At 33.9% G+C, this 22,573-nt stretch overlaps 1 protein-coding gene across 4 annotated transcripts in view; it reads left to right on the top strand.

The window, feature by feature from the left end:
• The first annotated feature begins 2,275 nt into the window (after positions 1 to 2,275).
• The window catches only part of Vkor (Vitamin-K epoxide reductase), a 39,476-nt gene continuing 19,178 nt past the window's right edge, over positions 2,276 to 22,573 (top strand). The window contains exon 1 of one of the 4 annotated variants that reach the window (XM_089098227.1): positions 2,276 to 2,294. In XM_089098227.1, the coding sequence (XP_088954353.1) occupies positions 2,280 to 2,294 (15 nt within the window). In that variant the 5' untranslated portion in view covers positions 2,276 to 2,279. Of the gene's footprint in view, positions 2,295 to 17,048; positions 17,218 to 17,242; positions 17,395 to 22,573 lie in introns of those variants that run through there. The other 3 variants (XM_089098226.1, XM_089098228.1, XM_089098225.1) reach the window with 3 other exon arrangements.

The following is a 22,573-nucleotide window of genomic DNA, read 5'->3' as shown; positions in this document are numbered from 1 at the left end:
TGTTTGTATATGTTTTTGTCTCTGTTACTCTCTAGGCATGTGTGTCTGGTTGGGTACTTGCCTGTCCCAGTGCCTGTTTTTATCAGTTTTTCTTTGTGGGTTTGTGTGTCTGCATGTATGTGTTTGTATGTGTTGTTCTTCTCTCTCACTCTCTATGCCTGTGTGTCAGTTTATAGGACTGAATCTATATATTTGTGTATGTTTTGTCTCTCTCACTCTTAATGCATGTATTTTGGGGAGGGTGTTTGCTTGTTTGACTGCATGTCTTTGTCGGTTTGTATGTATAAATCTATTTGTTTGTATATTTTTTGTGTCTCTCACTCTCTAGGTCGGTATGTCTGGGTGGGTGCTTGCCTGTCCCAGTGCCTGTCTTTATTGGTTTGTATGTCAGAGTTCATGTGTTTGTATATGTTTTTGTCTCTCTCACTCTCTATGCCTGTGTGTTTGGATGGGTACTCAGGTGCCCTAGTGTCTATCTTTGTCAGTTTATATGTCTGAATCTATATATTTGTATGTGTTTTTGTCTCTCTTACTCTCAATGTATGTTTGTCTGAGCGGGTGTTTACTTGTTCCACTGAAAAATTGTTACTTTTAAGTGAAATTTATTATCATTGACGGAAAGGTTGGTACTTTTAGAAGAAATATGTTACTGTTAAGAAAACACCTATTACTTCTAAGAGAAATTTGAGTGTGTTAAGTAAATGATTTTAGGTGTATTATGAGATAGATATGAAATTATTACGTCATGTGATTCATAATTCAATTAATGCCGTCTATACAGTCTGATTTGTGAAATGTTTTTGGATTACATGGTGATCTAATTTACAAATGTCACTTTGAAAATAACAGTCAAATCTGATTTTGGTAAAGGAATTAATTTTAGAAATTTAAGAAATTCTGGAATTTCTAAGTAAGCAATTCAAATATTAAAAAAATCAAAAAAAAAAATTTTAATTTTTCAAATGCTATCCTATGGTTAAGCATGATGTAGGCTATAAATCATAGATGACAATGGAAAGTAAGCTAAAACATGTTTATTGCTTAAAAATAAATAGAAGAAACATAAAACATTAGGAAAAATATACATAGTTACAAATTTCTATTATAAAAAAACCCCTCCTTTCTTTCTTAAGAAATGTGAAGATTTCCTATAGTGGGGCCATGACTTTCTTGATCTTATGTTTTTTTTTGTTGCAATCTCTTTCTTGTTTGTCATAGCTCCTTTTTCATAACCATCGTTGTGATTTTGAGATTTCATAGGGTGGTAATGATTCCTTTTCCCCCGAAAATTTCTTACTTGACCAATCTAAAACTGAGTTTCTCTCCATTCTATTTGAATTCATCTCCTTTACATTCATCTCATTTATTCTAAGGTCTCCATTCTCTAAATTGATTGCATTAGACTCATACGAGTTGGTAAAATCATTGATAGTGTCCTTTACAGATGATGCAATCCCAGTAAAAAGATACTTCTATTTCGACATTGTCTTCCATCATAGGTTCATTAGAAAATAACTGTTCGAATGCTTCAGGTATCAGATGTATAAATAGATGAAGTGTTAAGCTTAAAGATGTTTATTTTTTAAAGTTCACTATTACACACACGACTTAGGATATTAAAAAAAGACGATCTCCTCTCTCTCTTTCTCTGTTAATCTCTCTCAATCTCAAACATTAAAATTATTGCTAAGCCTCTTTAAACACATTGATCTATTTATCACTTACCCTATAGGATGCCATAATCGGCGATTTATCGTAATACATTTCCTAGCATTATCGATATTTTAAATCTAGGTTCTTGTCAGAATACCTTGGCCTATTGCATAAATCCTTGCTAACGTTCCTAGGACTTGGTCAAATAGACAGCTGAACAGTCCAGGCAAAATCAGATTTATCGAAGCCATCTTTACTATGATCTTACCAACATTTTCCTAAAACCAGGAAATTTCATACTAATATAAATGATTTTAATCTTTTCGGTTGATTGTTTCATTGGACTTGGTTATAAAGACCTCTGAACAATATATGAGTATCCTAGAGCTAAACATGATGTATAAGTCGTAGATGAAAATGAAAAGTAAGCTAAAACATGTTTATTGCTTAAAAATATATTCAACAAACAAAAAATATTTGGAAAATATACATATTTAAAAAAGCGTAATCCATTTGATAGGAGGAGGAGTATGAGTTTAGCTCTTTGGATATCTGATGCATTTTTCCATATTAGCTATCTTTTCAGGTACCCATTGAGCGAAATATCTAACTTCATCTTCCAGATCATGTACAGAATGCAGGTATTTCTCACATTTGATGTCTTCTAAGTTGAATAATACTATGTCTTTATCACATTTTTCTAGTAAGAGTTTATCAGTTGGCAAGTTTCCCTTAACATAAACAGCTTGCACACCGAAAAAACTGCATATTTCCTGAATTTCCTCTTGTACATGTTTTATTTCATAACCATTTTCATTACGTCGTCTTATGGTTTGACCGTAAAAGCTGGTTTGATTCATAAAATTCAATGTTGGACTCCATCTTTTTTTATTGTACTTAAATATATTGTACTTGACGTTCAATTTATAACTATGAACTTCACGCCGTTGTTCGTCTAGCATTAAGAAAGCTGTTTCGAAAATAATGCCAGTTGATGAATATTTTAGACCAATATATTCTGTGTTAATCACACCAAACATTATTATAGCTGAAAAAAGGGCTTAAATTAAATTCTGACACTCTAACAAATACAGCACACTTTCTTAGAATAATTCATTTTCACTTTTAAAAAAATGATGCAGGTGTTTATCCCAAACAATGTCTGAAAATTAGTGATTTAATGCATAAAATAAACTAGATAGTGTTGACAACAAGTAATAGATTACCACTGGGACAGCTGCAAAGAGCCTATGTGCAAGCATCGAGTACAATTCTGTGTTTGATTTCTCTTTGAGTCAATTTGGGGATATGGATTGCCATTTTAAGCCTCCATCTCTTTTAAATAATCAGTATCAGAAATTTAAAATAATTATTCTCAAGGCATCCCTCCAAGGGATGCCTTAAGGCTTTTAAATAATCAGTTTCAGAAACTTAAAATAATTATTCTCAATACATACCTCCAAAATCAAAAATAATATATATCTCTTAATGGAGTTAGCATTCTCTGAGATTTATCCCTTAGTTGATAAGCAATTAACATTTTAAACCTTCATCTCTTTTAAATAATCAGTTTCAGAAATTTAGAATAATTATTCAAAAGGCATCCCTCAAAAAAAAAATATGTATCTCTTAATGGAGTTAGCACTACCTGAGATTTATGTCTCATAGTTGATAAGCAATTAGTATTATAAGCCTTCATCTCTTTTAAATAATCAGTTTCAGAAATTTGAAATAATTATTCTCAAGGCCCCCCGCCAAAATAAAATACTATGTATCTCTTAATAGAGTTACCACTCCCTGACATTTATATCTCATAGTTGATAAGCAATTAATATTTTAAGCCCTCATCACTTTTAAATAATCAGTTCCAGAAATTTAAACTAATTATTCTCAATACATAACTCCAAAGTAAAATAATATGTATCTCTTAATGGAGTTAGGATTCCCTGAGATTGATCCCTTAGTTGATAAGCAATTAATATTTTAAGCCTTCATCTATTTTAAATAATCAGTTTAAGAAATTTAAAATAATTATCCTCAAGGCATCCCTCCAAAATAGAAAAAAATAATATGTATCTCTTAATAGAGTAAGCATTCTCTGAGATTTATCCCTTAGCTTATAAGCAATTAATATTTTAAGCCTTTATCTCTTTTCAATAATCAGTTTCAAAAATTTAAAATAATTGTGCTCAAGGCATCCCTCCAAAATAAAAAATAATATGTATCTCTTAATGGAGTTAGCATTCCCTGAGATTTAGATTTCATAGTTTATAAGCAATTAATATTTTAAGCCTCCACCTCTTTTAAATAATCAGTTTCAGAAATTTAAAATATTATTTTCGAGGCATCCCTCCAAAATAAAAAAATAATATGTATCTCTTAATAGAGATAGCATTCCCTGAGAGTTATATCTCATAGTTGATAAGCAATTAATATTTTAAGCCTTCATCTCTTTTAAATAATCAGTTTTAGAAATTTAAAATAATTTTTCTCAAGGCATCCCACCAAAATAATAAATAATATGTATCTCTTAATGGAGTTACCATTCCCTGAGATTTATATCTCTTAGTTGATAAGCAATTAATATTTTAAGGCTTCATCTTTTTTAAATAATCAGTTTCAGAAATTTAAAATAATTATTCTCAATACATACCTCGAAAATGAAAAATAATATATATCTCTTAATGGAGTTAGCATTCTGTGAGATTTATCCCTTAGTTGATAAGCAATTAACATTTTAACCCTTCATCTCTTTTAAATAATCAGTTTCAGAAATTTAGAATAATTATTCTCAACGCATCCCTCAAAAAAAAAGGTATCTCTTAATGGAGTTAGCATTACCTGAGATTCATATCTCATAGTTGATAAGCAATTAACATTTTAACCCTTCATCTCTTTTAAATAATCAGTTTCAGAAATTTAAAATAATTATTCTCAAGGCCCCCCGTCAAAATAAAAATATTATGAATCTCATAATAGAGTTACCATTCCTTGAGATTTATATCTCATAGTTGATAAGCTATTAATATTTTAAGCCTTCATCTGTTTTAAATAATCAGTTTCAGATATTTAAAAAAAATATTCTCAAGACATCTCTCCAAAATCAAAATAACATGTATCTCTTAATGGAGTTAGCATTCCCTGAGATTTATACCTCATAGTTGATAAGCAATTAATATTTTAAAGCCTTTATCTCTTTTCAATAATCAGTTTAAAAAATTTAAAATTATTTTGCTCAAGGCATCCCTCCAAAATAAAAAATAATATGTATCTCTTAATGGAGTTAGCATTCCCTGAAATTTAGATTTCATAGTTTATAAGCAATTAATATTTTAAGCCTCCACTTCTTTTAAATAATCAGTTTCAGAAATTTAAAATATAATTCTCGAGGCATCCCTCCAAAATAAAAAATAATATGTATCTCTTAATGGAGTTAGTATACCCTGAGATTTATATCTCATATTTGATTAGCAATTAATATTTTAAGCCTTCATCTCTTCTAAATAATCAGTTTCAGAAATTTCAAATAATTATTCTCAAGGCATCCCTCCAAAATAATAAAATAATGTGTATCTCTTAATGGAGTTACCATTCCCAGAGATGTATCCCTTAGTTGATAAGCAATTATTTTTTCAAGCCTTCATGTCTTTTCAGTAATCAGTTTCAGAAATTTAAAATAATTATTCTCGAGTCATCCCTCCAAAATAAAAAATAATATTTATCTCTTAATGGAGTTAGCATTCCCTGAGATTTATGTCTTATAGTTGATAAGCAATTAATATTTTAAGCCTCCATCTCATTTAAATAATGAGTTTCAGAAATTTAAAATAATTATTCTCAAAGCATCCCTCTAAAATAAAAAATAATATGTGTGTATTAATGGAGTTAGCATTCCCTGAGATGCCTTACCTTTTTCGTTTCTAGTTTCAATATGGCTACTAAATAAATTTCCTTTCGCCTTATATGTAACACTTAAAGTCCACTTATACAATGTTCGAAGGTGAAATCATAACAAAAACAGATATTGCATAGCTTGATTTCAATAACATCCTATTGTTCTAGATAAATTCATTGGAGGTCAAGTGATGTCACTTCATCCGGGTAGTATTGTAACGACAATTCTTCTTATATTAGTTGCGCTTGCTAATTCCTCATGGGGCTATATCGCAAATCCAGTGCTAATCAATTCCCAGAAATCTGGTCTGATGTAACACCCGGTCAGATTCAATGGACTTGTGGCTGTGACATCATGTCGTCTAGTATTTCTGGCTCTGTGATTGGCCTAGAAAAAGGCGTATGATCTTGGTCGCCCTGTTGTTCGCCCTGAAATTAGAGAGGCTCCCCTACTTACTTTTGACTATTAAAAGTTTAATAGCCCTCTCAATTTCCAATCGAAAGAGCCCCTTTTGAAGTTTTTACGACAACACTTTCTGTATGAAATTATATGCCCCCAGGGTATAACTTATAACCTTAGCCCTGAGGGTTGTGGGGTGTTGTCAGACTGAAAAACACAATTTCTGGACCCTTCAACTACGTTCAACAAAATTGCAATATCAAAATATTGATCGTAAGTGTTTGGGGAAATGATGGGTATGGAGGGTGCATTCGCCGTCCGATCACTTTTGACTATTAGTAAAGGAACTAGCCATCTCAATTCACAATTGAATAAGCCGTTCTTGAAGTTTCTGCGACAACGCTGGCAAATACCTAATTTCCAAAACTTTCAACTACGTTGAACAAAATGTCTATCTCAAAATTTTGATTGGATGTGTTTGGGGAAATGTTGGGTGTGAGAGGGGCGTTAGTTGGCCTCAAATCACTTTCGACTATTATATAGGGCACTTGCGTTTTCAATTTCCAATCGAATTAGCCCTTTTTGAAGTTTCTACGACAACGCTTTCTATAAAACCTTATATGCCCGCAGGGCATAACTTAAAACCCTTACCCTGAGGGCTGTGGGGTGGGGGGGGGGGGTTATCATTCTAAAAGACCTAATTTCAAAAACTTTCAACTACATTGAACAAAATCGATTTTTCAAAATTTTGATTGCATATGTTTGGGAGAATAGTGGGCGTGAGAGGGTGGTTAGATGCCCTTCAATCGCTTTCTACTATTAAATAGGGCACTAGCCCTTTCAACTTCCAATCAAAGGAGCTTATTGTGAATTTTTTACAACATCATTATCTATAAAAGCCTTATATGCCCCCAGGGCATAACTTACAACCCTTGCCCTGAGGGCTATGAGGGGGTTATCATCCTCAAAGGCCTAATTTTCAAAATTTTTAACTACGTTGAACATAATGGCTGTCTAAAACATATTATTGGATGTGTTTGGGGAAAGGTGTGCATGAGAGGGGGGTTAGTTGCCCTCCAATCCCTTTCGACTATTAAAAGGGGCACTAGCCCTTTGAATTTTCAATCGAATGAGCCGTTTTTCAAGTTTCTACGACAAAGCGTTCTATAAGAACCTTATATGCCCTCAAAGCATAACTATCAACCCTTGCCCTGAGGGCTGTTTGGGAGTATCATCCTCAAATATATCATTTCCGGATCTTTAAACTACTTTGAACAAAATGGCTATCTGAAAATTTTGATTGGATGTGTTTGGATAAATAGTGGGCGTGGAAGTGGTGTTGGTTGCCTTCCAATCACTTTCGACTATTAAAAAGGGCACTAGCCATTTCAATTTACCATCGAATGAGCCCATTTTTAAGTTTCTACGACAACGCTTTCTATAATAACATTATATGCTCCCAGGGCATAACTTACAACCCTTGCTCTGAGGGCTTTTTGGGGTTGGGTGTCATCCTCAAAGACCTAATTTCCATAACTTTCAACTAGGTTGAACAAAATGGGTATCTCAAAATTCTGATTGGATTTGTTTGGGGGAAAAGTGGGCGTTAGAGGGGGGTTAGTTGCCCTCCAATCACTTTCGACTATTAAAAAGGGGACTAGCCCTTTGAATTTCCAATCGAATGAGCTCTTTTTGAAGTTTCTTCGACAAATATTTCTATAAAAAACCTTATATACCCCCAGGGCAGAACTTACAACCCTTGCCTTGAAGATTTTGGGAGAGTGTCCTCCTCAAAAATATAATTTCTGTCGGAAAATCAATTACACTGAACAAAATGGCAATCTAAAAACTTTAATTAGATGTATTTGGAGAAATGGTGGGCGTGGAAGGGGTGCTATTTACCTTCCAATCACTTTCCACTATTAAAAAGGGCACAACCTACGCCAATTTCCAATCGAATGAGCCCTTTTTAAAGTTTCCACGACAATTCTTTCGATATGAAGTGCCCTGGTCTAGAACCAAAAAAAAAAAAAAATTGTTCCAACGTCGTTCTTTACTTAGGCAGCTCGATTGCGCTGCCTATGATCATGGTTGCAGCAGTTGCTGAAATCTAGTATGAGGTGACCACAGCCCATAATAACCCAAAGTTAAAAAACACGTGTCCTTCCAAGTGCAATTCATCGATGAGCACTAACTAAAAAACTACAGTGTGAAGGAATTAAGAACGATATCAATGGATGTTGTTAATAATACTAAATTTAAGTTTCGGTTCAGGGATTTTATTTTTCTCCCTGTCAGTATTTTGGCAATTTGATTTAAAATTTGAAAAGTTTATAGATTTTTTTAACGTTTATAGCAATCTTTTAAAGTCCCTGAAATATTGCAAAAAAATAAAGGAAATTTCACAGTAATACTATCTCACAATAACTACTTTGAATACATCCTACGACCATACAGGCCTTATATGACGTTTATCTAAAAGCCAAAAATTACATAGGAATAGTATAAAAACAAAATATTCAAGAAACCAAAACGAGGGGGATTTTCAGTCACTGGGAAAGATAGACACAAAAGACAAAGCAGATATTTTGGCAAGGACCTCCACCGAGCAAGGCCTCATTTCTTAAAAAATGAGGAAAGGGAAAAAATAGTCGAATATGAAAAAAAGCATATATTGAGAGAGAAAAATAACTAAAAAAATTTCCGAAACAAATGACTATTAAAAAACTTGTGTTGGTTAGAATTCTTTTTTTAGCGATTAATGCTGCCTGTCTACTGACCTGATTTGTGTTAATGCGGTCAGTTGATCTTGGTTTAAAATGGGAGGAGATGCAAGTTGATTCTCTTTGTATCAAATTATAATAAAATAGATGTATAAAATTATCCCCAGTATCTCTATTTAAAGTGAGGAAACACAGTGACCTAAGACAAGATAAATATATACTACTACTACTATTAGCAACTCACCGCAACACCAAGCTGCCTGAGACTAACACAGCTACACACACTCCTCCTCCATCCCAGTCTATTCAAAGTCTCCCTCTTTACACCCTTACAGGAACTTCCCTTTTCCCTTAAATCCTTCTTTATGACATCCTTCCAGCCCAACCGTGGATGACCTGCTTTCTATCTAGCTCTTAAAAGTTGGCCAAAAAGGACAGTCTTTGGCAATCTGTCCTCCTTCATCCGAAGAACGTGTCCACGTCATCTTAATCTTTCTCTCATTATAGCCCTAGAAAGCGGAATAGAACCGCATTTTTCGTACAGCCTACAGATTGAGATACGGCCTGTCAGCGGGGTATACAGAACAATTCACAGGCAATTTTTCATGAAAACATCTAGCCAGGGCCGGAAAAAGGGTGATTGGAGTGATTGGGCTTAATTGAGCCCCGTGTTTGAAAGAGCCCCACTCCGCCATTAAATGAACAATTGAATTTCGAAATTGTGAAATGTTCTTCAATTCCAGTAAGTCTTGCTTCTGGAGTGAGATCATTTTCCAGGCTAAAACCAATAAAAAACACTATCTGATATCAACAATAATCAGGATAGACTAAATAGTTTAGCAATTAAGTTGTTTAAAAGTGAAGATACAATGAAAATAGATTTTAAAACCGTTTTAGAAGCATTTGCAGAACAAAAATTTGGACATACATTTGTACATTCATATGCCCATATTTGGTGATGTAAATATCAAAAGGCGTTTTCAGAAGTTTCATAATATATAGGGAACAAAAACGTAAATTAATAGCTCAAAATGATCACAAAAAATAACAGAAGAGGGCAAAACCATAAGCCCAAAAAAAAAACTGGACCATCAAATTAGATAAGATCAAGAGAACGACCTGAGAAACGTAAATGTACAATTGGTGATAATGAACAACATAGGCCATCAAAATTGACAAGACCAATCGAAGCCGCAAAGGTCAAAGGTGCTGAAAAAATGTCTGAAGCGACGATAAAGGAAACTAAAGATCAAATAGATATTTGGTTTAAGTATTGGTGAGACCGAAAATTATAACAAGTCGAAAACAAAATTTAATAATGTAGAAATATGAAGTTAAAATAAAATTGACATCGAGAATCAATGACTCAAAAACAAAAGTGAAGAACAAAACCAATATTCGGTTATAAGACATGCGACAATGAGGATTAGAACGAATCAAAATGAAAATGAAGAACAGAAAAATGTGTCTTAAAAGATATACGACCGCGAGAACAAAAAAGTATGCGGTAAGAAAATAATCAGCAGCGAGAATTGCAAGCAACAGCAGGAATCAGAACTTGCCAAAAATAAAAGTGAAGAACAAAGAATTGTAGGGTTAGCAGACACGCTGAAGCAAGTATCAAGAGTATCAAAAATGGCAGTGAAGAACAAAGAACTGTGCTGTTAAAGGACAGCGAGAATCAGAGCGAGTCAAAAATTAAAGTGTAGAAGAAAAAAGGTACTTGTGTACAGAATGGTACATACTCGAGAACAAATCGGTTTTATCTGTCTTTATTAAGAGACAATTAGCTTATGCTCAGTGGAAAACAAGTGACGGGTAACAGAATACATTCGACTTACAAGGTTTGGGCTATATATTTGTAAATTAGGGGGTGGGGTAGGGGTAAAGTATTTGGACAGCATGAAGTTAGAAAACAATTCTTACTTCACAATATGCAGAATAATTGTAGCGAACACATTTTGCATGCAGACCCACTATATTTTATCCCCCCTCCTAATGTGCATAAATACAGCCCAAATTTGTTTCTCATGTATTAATTTTCATTATATCTGGTACATTTCATTAGGATTAACCTAACTTCACTTCTCGAGTGTGTACAATTATGTACACAAGTATCGAAAAATATATTATGTTAGAAGAACAGTACCATCACAATCTTCGATGCCAACGAATTGTGGCATAAAACACAGTATAAACCTACAAAGATGCCGTAAACGACGCAAGGGTTATTTACAAGTCATTGGGACCCTTGTACTCTGTATGTATTCACTGTGGAGTCCTCCATTATTCCACAGGAAAAGTAGCCAGCAAACAATGATTTATTTGGGGGCTGCTGCCTGCTTCGTTGAATTGCATTCCTGCATGAACGATTTTCAAATAAATTTGTTTGGCCCTGTTATAGGACATCCCTTGATCTCTAAAGAGTTCCACAAACAAATACAAAACTGGAACTCATGTTTTGCTTTAGCTTCACTCAACTTAAGCGATGATCGAACAAAAATAGCTGTAATGTTTTCAGCTTCAAAATAGCTAGACAAATTTATCATAAAACCAATTTAGCGGCAGACCCATCACAGACCCCTGAAGGTGACTTGAACCATATTCATATGGTCAAGTGTATTTTTAGACCCCAATGGAGATGTTAAAGAACACCTGTCAAATCTTTTGAATTATTAGATCGGTTATAACCCAATAGATCTCCAGGAAGAAATATTGTGATACAAATAGAAAATTTAATATATAGAGGGGGCCGTGCAAAAAAAATTCCAATCGTGCCCCACACCTAAGTCTAGAAAAGTTTTTCCTTCTCATTTAGTTCTTTGTTCTCCCATTGCCTTTCCTGTGCTCCTTAAGACAGAGTCCATCAAAATGATCCATATAAAGAGGGATAGAAAACTACCGTGCCTAACTTCTCATATACAATGAAACCAGCTACTAACCTCATTTCCTACTTTAATTGCAGAAGTGTTATTCTCGTACATATCACTAATCACTCTAATGCATTTATCTGGTATCATAGGCAGCGCAATAGCTCTGCCTAAGTAAAGAACGATATTGGCACAATGTATTATTTATTATTTACTTTTTGGTTTTATACTAGGGCACTTCGTATCGAAGGAGTTGTCGTAAAAACTTCGAAAAGGGCTAATTCGAATGGAAATTAGAGTGGCTTGTGCCCTTGTTAATAGTCAAAAGTGATTGGAAGGCATCTAACACCCCTTACACGCCCACCATTTCCCCAAACACATCCAATCAAAACTTTGAGATAGCAATTTTATTCAGCGTAGTTGATTTCCAGATAGAAATTATGTTTTTGAGGAGGACAGTCCCCCACAGTCCTTAGGGCAAGGGTTGTAAGTTGTGCCCTTGGGACATATATGGTTTTTAAACACAGCATTGTCGTAGAAACTTCGAAAAAGGCTCATTCGATTGGAAATTCCAAGGACTAGAGCACTTTTTAATAGTCAAGGGTGATTGGAGGGCAACTAACCCCCCTCTCACGCCCACCCTTTCCCCAAACACATCCAATCAAAATTTTGAGATAACCATTTTGTTCAACGTAGTTGAAATTTCTGGAAATTAGGTCTATGAGGATGACACCCCTCCCCCACAGCCCTCAGGGCAAGGGTTGTAATTTATGCCCTGGGGGCGTATAAGGTTTTTATAGAAAGCGTTGTCGTAGAAACTTCAAAAAGGGCTCATTCGAAGGGAAATAGAAATGGCTAGTGCTCTTTTTAATAATCGAAAGTGATTGGAAGGCAGCTGACACCCCTTCCACGCCCGCCATTTCCCCAAACAAATCCAATCAAAATTTTGAGGTAGCTATTTTGTTCAACGCAGTTGAAAGTTCTGAAAATTGTACCTTTTAGCAGTACAATCCCCCCACAGTCTTCAGGGAAAGGATTATAAGTTATGCCCATTAATCATGACCAACAGCTGGCAAGATTCCCGCCCTGGCAAGATTTCAAGCACACAAAAACACAGACCTTAGAAGAAATTTGTTACTGCTAAGAAAAAGCCTGTTACTTCCAAGAGAAATTTGAGTGTTTTAAGTAAAAGTTTGTTAGTATTAAGGAAAAAGTTTGTTACTCCCAAGAGAAAATTTGTTAGTGTTAAGAAAAACTTACTACTTCTGACAGTAAACGTTTTATCATAAACGAAAAAAATGTTACTTCTAATGTTATTTTTGACAGAAAACTTCTAACGAAGAAAATTGTTATCATTGACAAAAATTGTAACTTCTTTGGGACGTTTGTTATCATTGACGGAAAACTTGGTGCTATTAGAAAAAATTGTAACTACTAAGAAAAAAACTTGTTACTTCTAAGAGAAATTTGATAGTGTTAAGTAAAAGTTTGCTAGTACTAGGGGAAAAAGTTGTTACTTTGAAGAGAAAATTTGTTAGTGTTAAAAAAAAGTGGCGTGGTGTTGTGTGTGTGTGTGTTTTTTGGGTGTCTTTTTGGGTGTGTGTGTGTGTTTTTTTTGGTGTGTGTGTTTGTGTGTGTGTTTTGTTTATGTGTGTGTTTTTTTGTGTGTGTGTGCGTTTTTGTAAGTTTGTGTGTGAGTGTGTGTTTTTTTGTGTGTATGTTTTTGTGTGTGTGTGTGTGTTTTTGTGTGTGTTTTTTGTGTGTGTGTGTTTTTATTTTTTTTGTGTTTTTTTTTTTTTGTGTGTTTTTGTGTTTTTTTATGTGAGTTTTGCGTGTGTCTGTGTGTTTGTGCGTGTGTATTTTTTTGCGTGTGTGCCTTTGTGTGTGCGTGTGTTTGTTTGTGTGTGTGTTTTTGTGTTTGTGTGTGTTTGTGTGTATGTGTTTTTGTGTATGTGTTCTTGTGTGTATGTGTGTGTTTGTGTGTGTGTGTATGTTTGTGTGTGTTTGTTATTGGGCGTGTGTGTTTTTGTGTGTGTGTATGTTGTTTTGTGTGTTTGTTTTTTCGTTTTTGTGTGCGTGTACGTTTTGTGTCTGTGTGTGTTTGTGTGTGTATGTGTTTTTGTGTGTGTGTTTTTGTGTATGTGGGTGTATTTGTGTATATGTGTTTTTGTGTGTGTGTGCGTGTGTGTTTGTATGTGTGTGTGTTCTTGTGTGTGTTTGTTTTTGTGTGTCTGCGTGTTTCAAACGTTAGAAGGCACTTACAATGATGATGCCGGTTGTCTTAGGGGTGCTAGAAAGTAGTTATAGTGTGGTACTGTGGTGCAAATTGCTTACAAAACCCCAATGAATGAGTTGAAATAAAATTTTTAACAGAAATGTCTGAAAAGTGTTTATTGGGAGATGGGTTGATGACAGAGGGGTTTCATAGGGGTGCTAGAGAGTAGTTATAGTGTGGTACTGTGGGTGGATTGCTTACGAAAACCCGAATGAATGAGTTGAAGTTAAAGTTTTAACAATAAACATCTGAAAAGTGTTTTGGGGGAGATGGGGCGATGACAGAGGGGTTTCGTAGGGGTGCTAGAGAGCAGTTATAGTGTGGTACTGTAGCGTGAATTGCTTGCGAAAACCCGAATGAATGACTTAAAGTAAAACTTTAAACAAGAAATGTCTGAAAAGTGTTTTGGGCGAGAGGGGCGATGACAGAGGTGTCACAGGAGCAGTAATAGTCTGGCATTGTGAGGTGAAATGATTAGAGTATCAAACACTAGTAAAGAAAGGTGAGACTTATCTTTTTTCAAAAATATGTTGTTTAATTGGATTTAAAAAAAAATTTAAATTATCAAATTTGGAAAAAATTCAGATTATAAAATCCAGCTGCTGTAGCCTGTAGGTAGCTTACCGTGAAAAATCCAAGTCGCACTTTGGTGATCCTGTGGTAAGGAAGTATCTAAACTAACAGTTCAATAGGTTAGTTTTGCAAATCTTTAAGCACCCCTGTGGGTGCCAGGTTTCCTTATTGGGTATTTTCACAAACTTTTTACTTTGGCCTGCAAAGATACAGACTAGCTACTCATGGTAAAAAAAAAACTTAATTTTTACTCTGTGTTATTGAGCCAGTTGATCTGCAAAGATGCATATATACTGTCCAGTAGAAGCATAATATAAGCAAATCACTTCTCACTGTATATCCCGCTTTTATTGGACAGTACCTCTGTACCCTACGGTACATGGGTAGCTAGTCTGCATCTTTACCACTTTCGCCTTGGGTCTTACTACAACATACAATAGGTGGAAAGACTAAATCCAAAGGTTAGCCAAAGCTGTTCCTGCTGGCCTTTAAACTGCTTGACTAGCTTACAAGCTGTTTAGCTTAGGGATTCATAGGCCAAAGCCCAACAGCTCAGGGATTAGTATACCATATACGCAGCTGCAATACACAAAGGACAAAGTATATGGGTATGCAAAAACACCACTAATATTGGCATTTAGGTACAGTATCAAGACTATCAAGAATGCAAATTTCTCTTTCGGAAGAACAATTATAGTCCTTTGTAAATGAATCTGGAGATATAATTTTTTTTTCAAGTTTTCTTTCATCCAAGGCTCTTCCAGGGAGAGGGGGACCTAAAATGGATAAATTTGGAATATAGGACTATAATGAGATAGTAAAGAAATAAACATACCATTCCATACAGAATTCAATTTATATCCAAATATAACTATCAATTTCCCAAAGAAATCCCTTGGGAACTAAACCCAGTTTTGGTTTAGTTTTCAGCTCTCTCGGTATTCTGAGCCCAAATTATTCCTAAAAATGTCTGCTTGGCTCTGCCCTTTTAACCAATACCCATGACAACTAGTTAAATTTTGGAACTTCCAGAATCCTGAACTTGAAAAACCCAGTTTTGATTTAGTTTTCAGCTCACTTGGGATTCTGAGTTCAGGCTGTCCCATCAACAACCTGAAGCCTACCTTAGAATCCCTGGATCTCCCCCAAAAAAGCTTGAATTATAGAATCTAAGAGATGTAGGGAATTCTAACAATGGTGAACTTTCTAAATTTTCGAAAGGAATTTCTGCAGGAAATGATTGTTATATTTGAATACAGCATTGAATTCTGAAATTTTTGAAAGGATTTTCTGCAGGAAATGATTGTTATATTTGGATACAGCATTGAATTGAATACAGCATTGAATTCAGCTTGAATTCGACTGGTGTGTTTATCACTTAGTTATCTTAACCTATTTCATTATGGTCCTATATCCTAAATTACCCCTAAAGCGTTTTTGTCAATAGATTTAAGATCTTAGCACAAAGATGAGTAAAAGAACGGCACTTCTGTTCTCGATTCGCCGGCCAACGAAAACATCAAATAAGACTAGAGAACTGAGACACTACCAGAGATCGAAAATGCACGTTTTGTTTCGTTTCGGGAACCGATTTCAGCAAGGGTGTATTCCACGTCGAATGATTCCAATTAATTATGCTAAGAGGTGGGGCTTAGTGACGTTTTTCGGTGATTAATCATCATTAATTACGTTCTAGACAAGGACTGTACAAGGGCTTTAGAGCTTTAGGCAAGAAAATTAATCGTATTTAATAGTTGTCGTAAATTAATCGTAATTAATGATGATTAATCACCGAAAACCTCACTAAGCCGCGCTTCTTAGCTTAGCATCATTAATTATAATCACTCGACGTGGAATACACCCTTGCCGAAATCGGTTCCCGAAATCACCTACGTGTGCCTAGCCCTCAAGGTTGCCACCGTCAGTAGGATTCTACTAGATCTAGTAAAAAAAAAAATCTAGTAAATTTAGAGGATCTAGTAAATTTCCCGAAATCTATTAACAACTAGTAAAAAGTCATGATTTATAGTAAACAAAACTTTTTTTTATTTTCCATGAATTCAGGGAAAAAAAATTATAGTAAACATATGACAGTTTACAATTTTGCTTGTCTGTTTTACAATTTACAATTTTGCTTGTCTGTCTCAGAGACAGACAAGCAGTCACCTATTTTCATATACAGACACTTCACTTCCGGCGTCTAAAGGTCGACAAAATCAGCTTTCTGTGTATCAAATCTTACCAACTAAAAATGAAGCTATAATGACACTTGGATTTGTGATGATTGGGAAACTATTGGTATCATAACAAAAGTCGACCACCCAAGGTGATTAGGTGAATCTCCTCAGCTTGAAAATTTTTATTGAGGAAAAAGGAGCCTGCTGAGAAATTAAAAGTAAGAAGAAAAAGGATTTTTGAACTTGTAGGTTTCTGGAATTTTCAAACATACTATGAAAGCGAAAGAAAAGAGGAAAAGAGAAAAAAAGAAGAAAAAAGGAAAACAAATTGTGAAAACCGTATTGATCATTCGCCTATAGTAAAAATCGATGCGTGATGGTGCGCGTGGGCGCACGCGCAAAAAAATTTTTCGAGCATTTAGTAAAAACAGATACGATCTAGTAAATTTTTCCTCTCCGATTTAGTAAATTCTTCCAGTTCAGGGTGGCAACCCTGCAAAGCCCTTAATCTCCTATCTTGCCATGTTATTAAATCGCCGAAGTACCCAATCTTATCTGATACCCATACTGTTTGATTCCAAGTCAAAACAGTCAAATGTAAGATAACAAGTTAAACCAATTGGTATTCATCAACAAATTTGAAGCTATTAAGGTGATGAAGAGCAGATAAGCATAAGCTGTCTAATTAAAGCAGAAAATGAGGTTTCAAGCACCCAGGGTGTCCATCATTCTTCCTTATTACAATACTCTAAATTCTCGGAAGATTGGCCTACCTGTCCTCACTGTGAAAAAAAAAATTAAGTTTAGATGGTCTTATGGTACAAAACCGGTATGTAATTGAGCAGAATTAGCCTATGTAAAACTCAAAGCCTTAAATCTTGTTAACAAATATGAATTGAGAAGAATTATATAGACCTATATCAAAGAATAGCTAATAATCTAAGCTATGCATCAATATGGTTATTATTAAAATTGTTTAAGATCAAACACATGAAATTATTAATTTAGGCCTATTCACTCACCTAGAAGGACCTTTTATTTGAAAGTACCAATGAGCCTATCCTATTTTGATGTATATATTGTTTAAGTGTTTCAGTTTTACTCACATATTAATAGAAAGCTGATTGTGTCCTGATTTTATAAATGTAACTTATTGCTACAGTATAAATTTAAGACCAGTCCCCATCATAAGGAGACATGTTAAGGAAACAGTCTTTACTTCATAATAGCCTATTCATAAAAATCCTAGTTAACATATTTTCTGGGGGGAGAACCTTCATACTCACTTCTTTCCTTTTTTACCCTTCTTTTTCCAACTTTGCAAAAAAAAATTTATGAAAAAGGCCATGCTTGAATTAAAATCAAGTAGTTGCAGGCATCAAGACATGGCTAATTGTAGAAAAAGCCAAGACATATAGTCAAAGTAAGGGAGAGGCAAATCTGGGGTAAGCCCTTTTTAGAATTGCATAAAAGTGATGTCATTTTGTTTGTTGATAGATAAATCTATCTATCATCTGTTATGAATATGAATTTTATGAATAGAATTTTATTCTGTTATGAATATTATGAAGTAAGAATTGTTTTCTTCATATGTCTCCTTATGATGTTGACTGGTCCTAAATTTATATCCTTATTGCTTGATATTTATTTAATAAATCACAAATATTAAATATATTTTTTTCTTTTCAATTGCTTGTCAAAACAGAACCCACATTTTGAATTTACAATGACAAATTACTCCCACTGGGCTTGCTCCAGTGAGAGGTGATTGGGTCTACACTTGCATTGTGTTATGCTATTGGTTAGTAAAGTAGAGGCAGTCCAAAAATCTGTCTCTATTATTTTGGAATGCCAAAGAAAAGTGGTCTTTCCCAAAAAGAGGTCTTTGACCCTAGTTTACAATTACTCCTCCTCAATGGTGTAATTTCATCAAAATCCTGGGTGGTGGGGGGGGGCAAAGTTGGAGCAAGTTTTGCCAAAACAAGTGAAAATAACAGTAAAAACTAAAAATACACCATTTGGTACCATTAAGGTACTATTTAGTATTATAAAGGTACTTTGTAGTACTGTAAAGATGAATATAAACAAAACAAAAACTGATCTGTTTCTGTTAATGCTTGAATTATGCAGACTTATTGTAATTTTGACAAAGTTTTGGAAGAAACTAAACTTCAGCTGGGGTTGGCAAACTGGGCTCTGGGGGGCAAACTGAGGTAGTTGTAAAAACTGAGGAGAGTAGTTGCCCATAGCAAATTACACCCCTGCTCCTTCTCAGAAGGAAATGCTTTAATTTCAGAGAACAATTTTTAAAAGATTGAAGATTCCAAAATACTTATATTATTCCTAAAAGGACTTTACTTTACCCCCTTTTATGAGCAAATATATAGCCCTAAATGTATATTCTCCATGTGCTGCTCCGTGTTTAATTCTTTTCTTCAAATAGATTTAGACTTTGCCTAATAGGCTAGTGACCTTGTCTAATGGCAAAGAAGCAACCTTCAAAATAATAATAAGAAACAGAAGAATACATAGAGAATATTGTCAGTTGGGTATCAAAATGATGTATCTTCATAATTGTGTTTTCAGAAGAACAAAGAAAAGCCTCACAACTTTTCTATTTTGCCTCTGATCACTGTGAAACAAAAACAGATCAATATTTAAATTAACATATCAATCCATTTCTATTTTACAGCTATTGGAGAGAAAACAAAAAAAGTTGTGAGGCTTTCTTTAGCTTGTCTGAAGATTTATAATTATGGGTACATCCTTTTAATACCCATTTTATTAAAAATAGTTTGAAGATCATATAATAAAAAATCTGGTGTTGACACAACCCCCCAGGACCTAGGGGCAGGCATTGTAAGTTATGCTCTGAGGGCATATATGGTTCTTATAGAAGGGATGCTTGTATAAACTTCAAAGAGGGCTCATTTGATTGGAAAATGAAAGTTCTAGTTCACTTTTTAAGAGTTATATTACTTATATTACTTTCAGTAGGGAAGGCATCATAACATCTAACTGTCAGGAGCACTAACATCAGGAAATCAAACAGACATTATCAGGTATATGATTGGGTTCGCCCCCTAGTCAATACCTTGCTCTTTAAGTGAAATATTTTTTAGTACTTTCATAAGAGCTGTTTATTCTAATTAAGGGCCTTTGTGATTAAGGGTCATTTTAAAGAATTGGAAAAAAATTTGAATTTTAGTGTAAAGAGCGAGGTATTGACTAGGGGGCAAACCCCCTAATATACGTTTTAAAAATATATGGATATAGAAGTTAGTTATGTAAGTTAATTCGTAAGTTACGTATATTTATTACTAATAAAAAACAAGTTTTTTTACTGAAAGTAAGGAGCGACATTAAAACTTAAAACGAACAGAAGTTATCCTGTATATGAAAGAGGATGTCCCCTCCTCAACGCCTCGCTCTTTACGCTAAAGTTTGACTCTTTGTAACAACTCTATTTTTTAAAACAAAAAAAAAAAACTTTAGCGTAAAGAGCGAGGCGTTGAGGAGGGGACAGCCCCTGCCATACAGAATAATTTCTGTTTGTTTTAAGTTTTAATGTTGCTCCTTACTTTCAGTTAAAAAAAACTTTTTTTTTAATTAAATTTAGGAAGGGGACACTGTGCAAACTCTTGTTTGTAGTGAAACTATATTCATCTTGAACAATTTTAGAAAGAACTAATAAATTAAACTGAATATTTGATGTATAATGATATTAATTACTGAAAGCTCATCAGTTCAGAAATTTACTATAATTTTAATGTTTATTTTCAATATTAAGTACAAAAGAAAATATTTGTAATAAAATAGGTTTTCAGTAAAGCACCAATGACGCAATAGGTTTTGACTTTTACAGTGAGAGAAGGAGGCGATACCCAAACTCTTGTTTGTAGTGAGTTTTGTTTGTTTTAAGGTTGATTTCCATATCAGTTTAAGTTTAACTTGTTTTAATATTTATTTATTCATTTACATTAATATCTATTGTATGTTTGTTTGCATTGATTGTTTATTTAATTTCTGTTTGTTTTAAGTTTCATTTATACTTTGATAGAAAAATATTTTTTTTCATTTTAAGCTTGATTTTCATATTCAATTTAAGCATTGCTTGCTTTAAGATTTATTTATTCATTTATATTATTACTTGTTGTATGTTTTTTGCTATGATTGTTAATTTAATTTCTGTTCGTTTTTGCTTTCATTTACTGTTTAATAGTAATTTCTGGTCATTTTGAGATTTTTACAGGTATGTGTATCTGCTGAGCTTAAGTTTAAAATGGCCATTACTTTTCTTTGAAAAACTTATTTTTCGGAAAGTTCTTTTATTTAATTCTTAAGGAAATAGCATACTATAATAACAAAAGAGCATTACCATTTTATTCCCGATCTACACTAGGCTAATTAAAAATAGCCTGTAATGATAGCTATAATGACTATGTATGCTATCTTCCCTTAATGGGACCAGGCATAGCGGCAAATAGAAGATGTACTCATTATATTTGGTTGCTCATATCTTTGTTAAGAAGTGTGTATTCTTAGACCTATTACTAGAACCAAGTCATTGTGAAAGAATAAGCACAGATTGCTAAATATATTATTTTAAATAATTTAATTTAAATGAAAGGAAACGTGAAAATATTACATATAGGCATATGATGTATTTTTAGAAAGTAAGTTCCAAAATTCTAGATGAGGAGATTTTGTCTAGGCTATCTTGAAAAGTAGATGAGCAAGGTGAATGAATCTAAATAATGAATCCAGCACCTCAAATAGGTCCTGCAAAGATGTTTCAAAGTACCTGCCATCACTCCTCCAAAGGGTACTGATTTTTTTTACAAATCTTTGTGTTATAAAAGTGGCATCTTGAAAAAGATGTACTGCTGAAATGAGGCACAATGAAAGTTTCTGGATCCTTATGCCTCTGCATGATCCTGAGTTATCAAGTAATAAAGATTTAGAAATGAATTTCTTATATTTAGACTAAAGCCTTAATATGACTTAAAATCCTGCTGAAGTAATAAGAATTGCATTTTCAAAAACTATCCAGTGAAAAGAGATTTAAAACCCAAAACTAATATAGGCTAAAGTCTTTTTATCAAAGTTTTGGTAAGACCTGTTGAAATTTTGATTACCTGTCATCTATGCAATCTTCCAAACCATAGAAATATGAAAAGACTAAAGATTTTAGCTTGATAATAACTTCTCAGGGTATATTTAGGCCCTGGATTCATTTGTGAAATTTTCATTTGCCCAGCTTGGTAATTCAAAAGATTTTCCGTATTGTTTTGACCTGTTATTCTAGAATTCATTATTGGCACTTGTGGATAATTTTTGCAAAGTAACTTGGGAGGTGCCACCCTGTAATACTTTCTAAGGTAACAAGAAGCCCTTCCACTAGAATTTTACCCAGAATGATGCTGGTTTGAGTTTACTGTTGGCCATATGCACATGTAGTGCTTATCTCCAGTACATGAGCTGATGAAGCCTCCTACTGCTTGTGAAATTTGATCAGTGATTTGTTTTCTGAATGTAAGATAACTTAATCCAATTGATATTCATCAACAAATCTGGTAGGTTTGTAGAGACAATGTAGTAAACCTTGGGTTGCTTATGATACCCCTGATACCAAACAGCTATCAATAGAATGGAAGCACACTTTGTCCCTGGACAAAGGTAAATCCAAACAAAGCTGGCATCTCATAAGTCATGGGAACATTGTTTTGGGATAGAAAAGGCTATATATTTTTTGCCATGAGACCTTGTGATTACCATTACAACAGTGATGAAGAGCATACAGAACATGATACCTCATGGTTAACTACACAGGTGGTAACATTCCACAAAAAAGGTTATTCAGAAATTTGTATCCCCCTATAAAAAATGCTGGGAGAATCACAGGGACTGTGTTGAAAATAGTACAAAGGTTGCAAATTTGTTTGGAATAAATTCTTTTGTTGTATTTGTGCTTCTTCTTTTTTAATTTCAAAACACAACTTACTTTA

Source organism: Artemia sp. Qi Xiang Cuo, chromosome 12 (genome assembly GCF_049724085.1).
Source record: "Artemia sp. Qi Xiang Cuo chromosome 12, ASM4972408v1, whole genome shotgun sequence".
NCBI classification, from domain to species: Eukaryota; Metazoa; Arthropoda; class Branchiopoda; order Anostraca; family Artemiidae; genus Artemia; species Artemia sp. Qi Xiang Cuo.
Note: the sequence above shows the minus strand (reverse complement) of the source record. Positions and strands in the feature narration are given on the sequence as shown.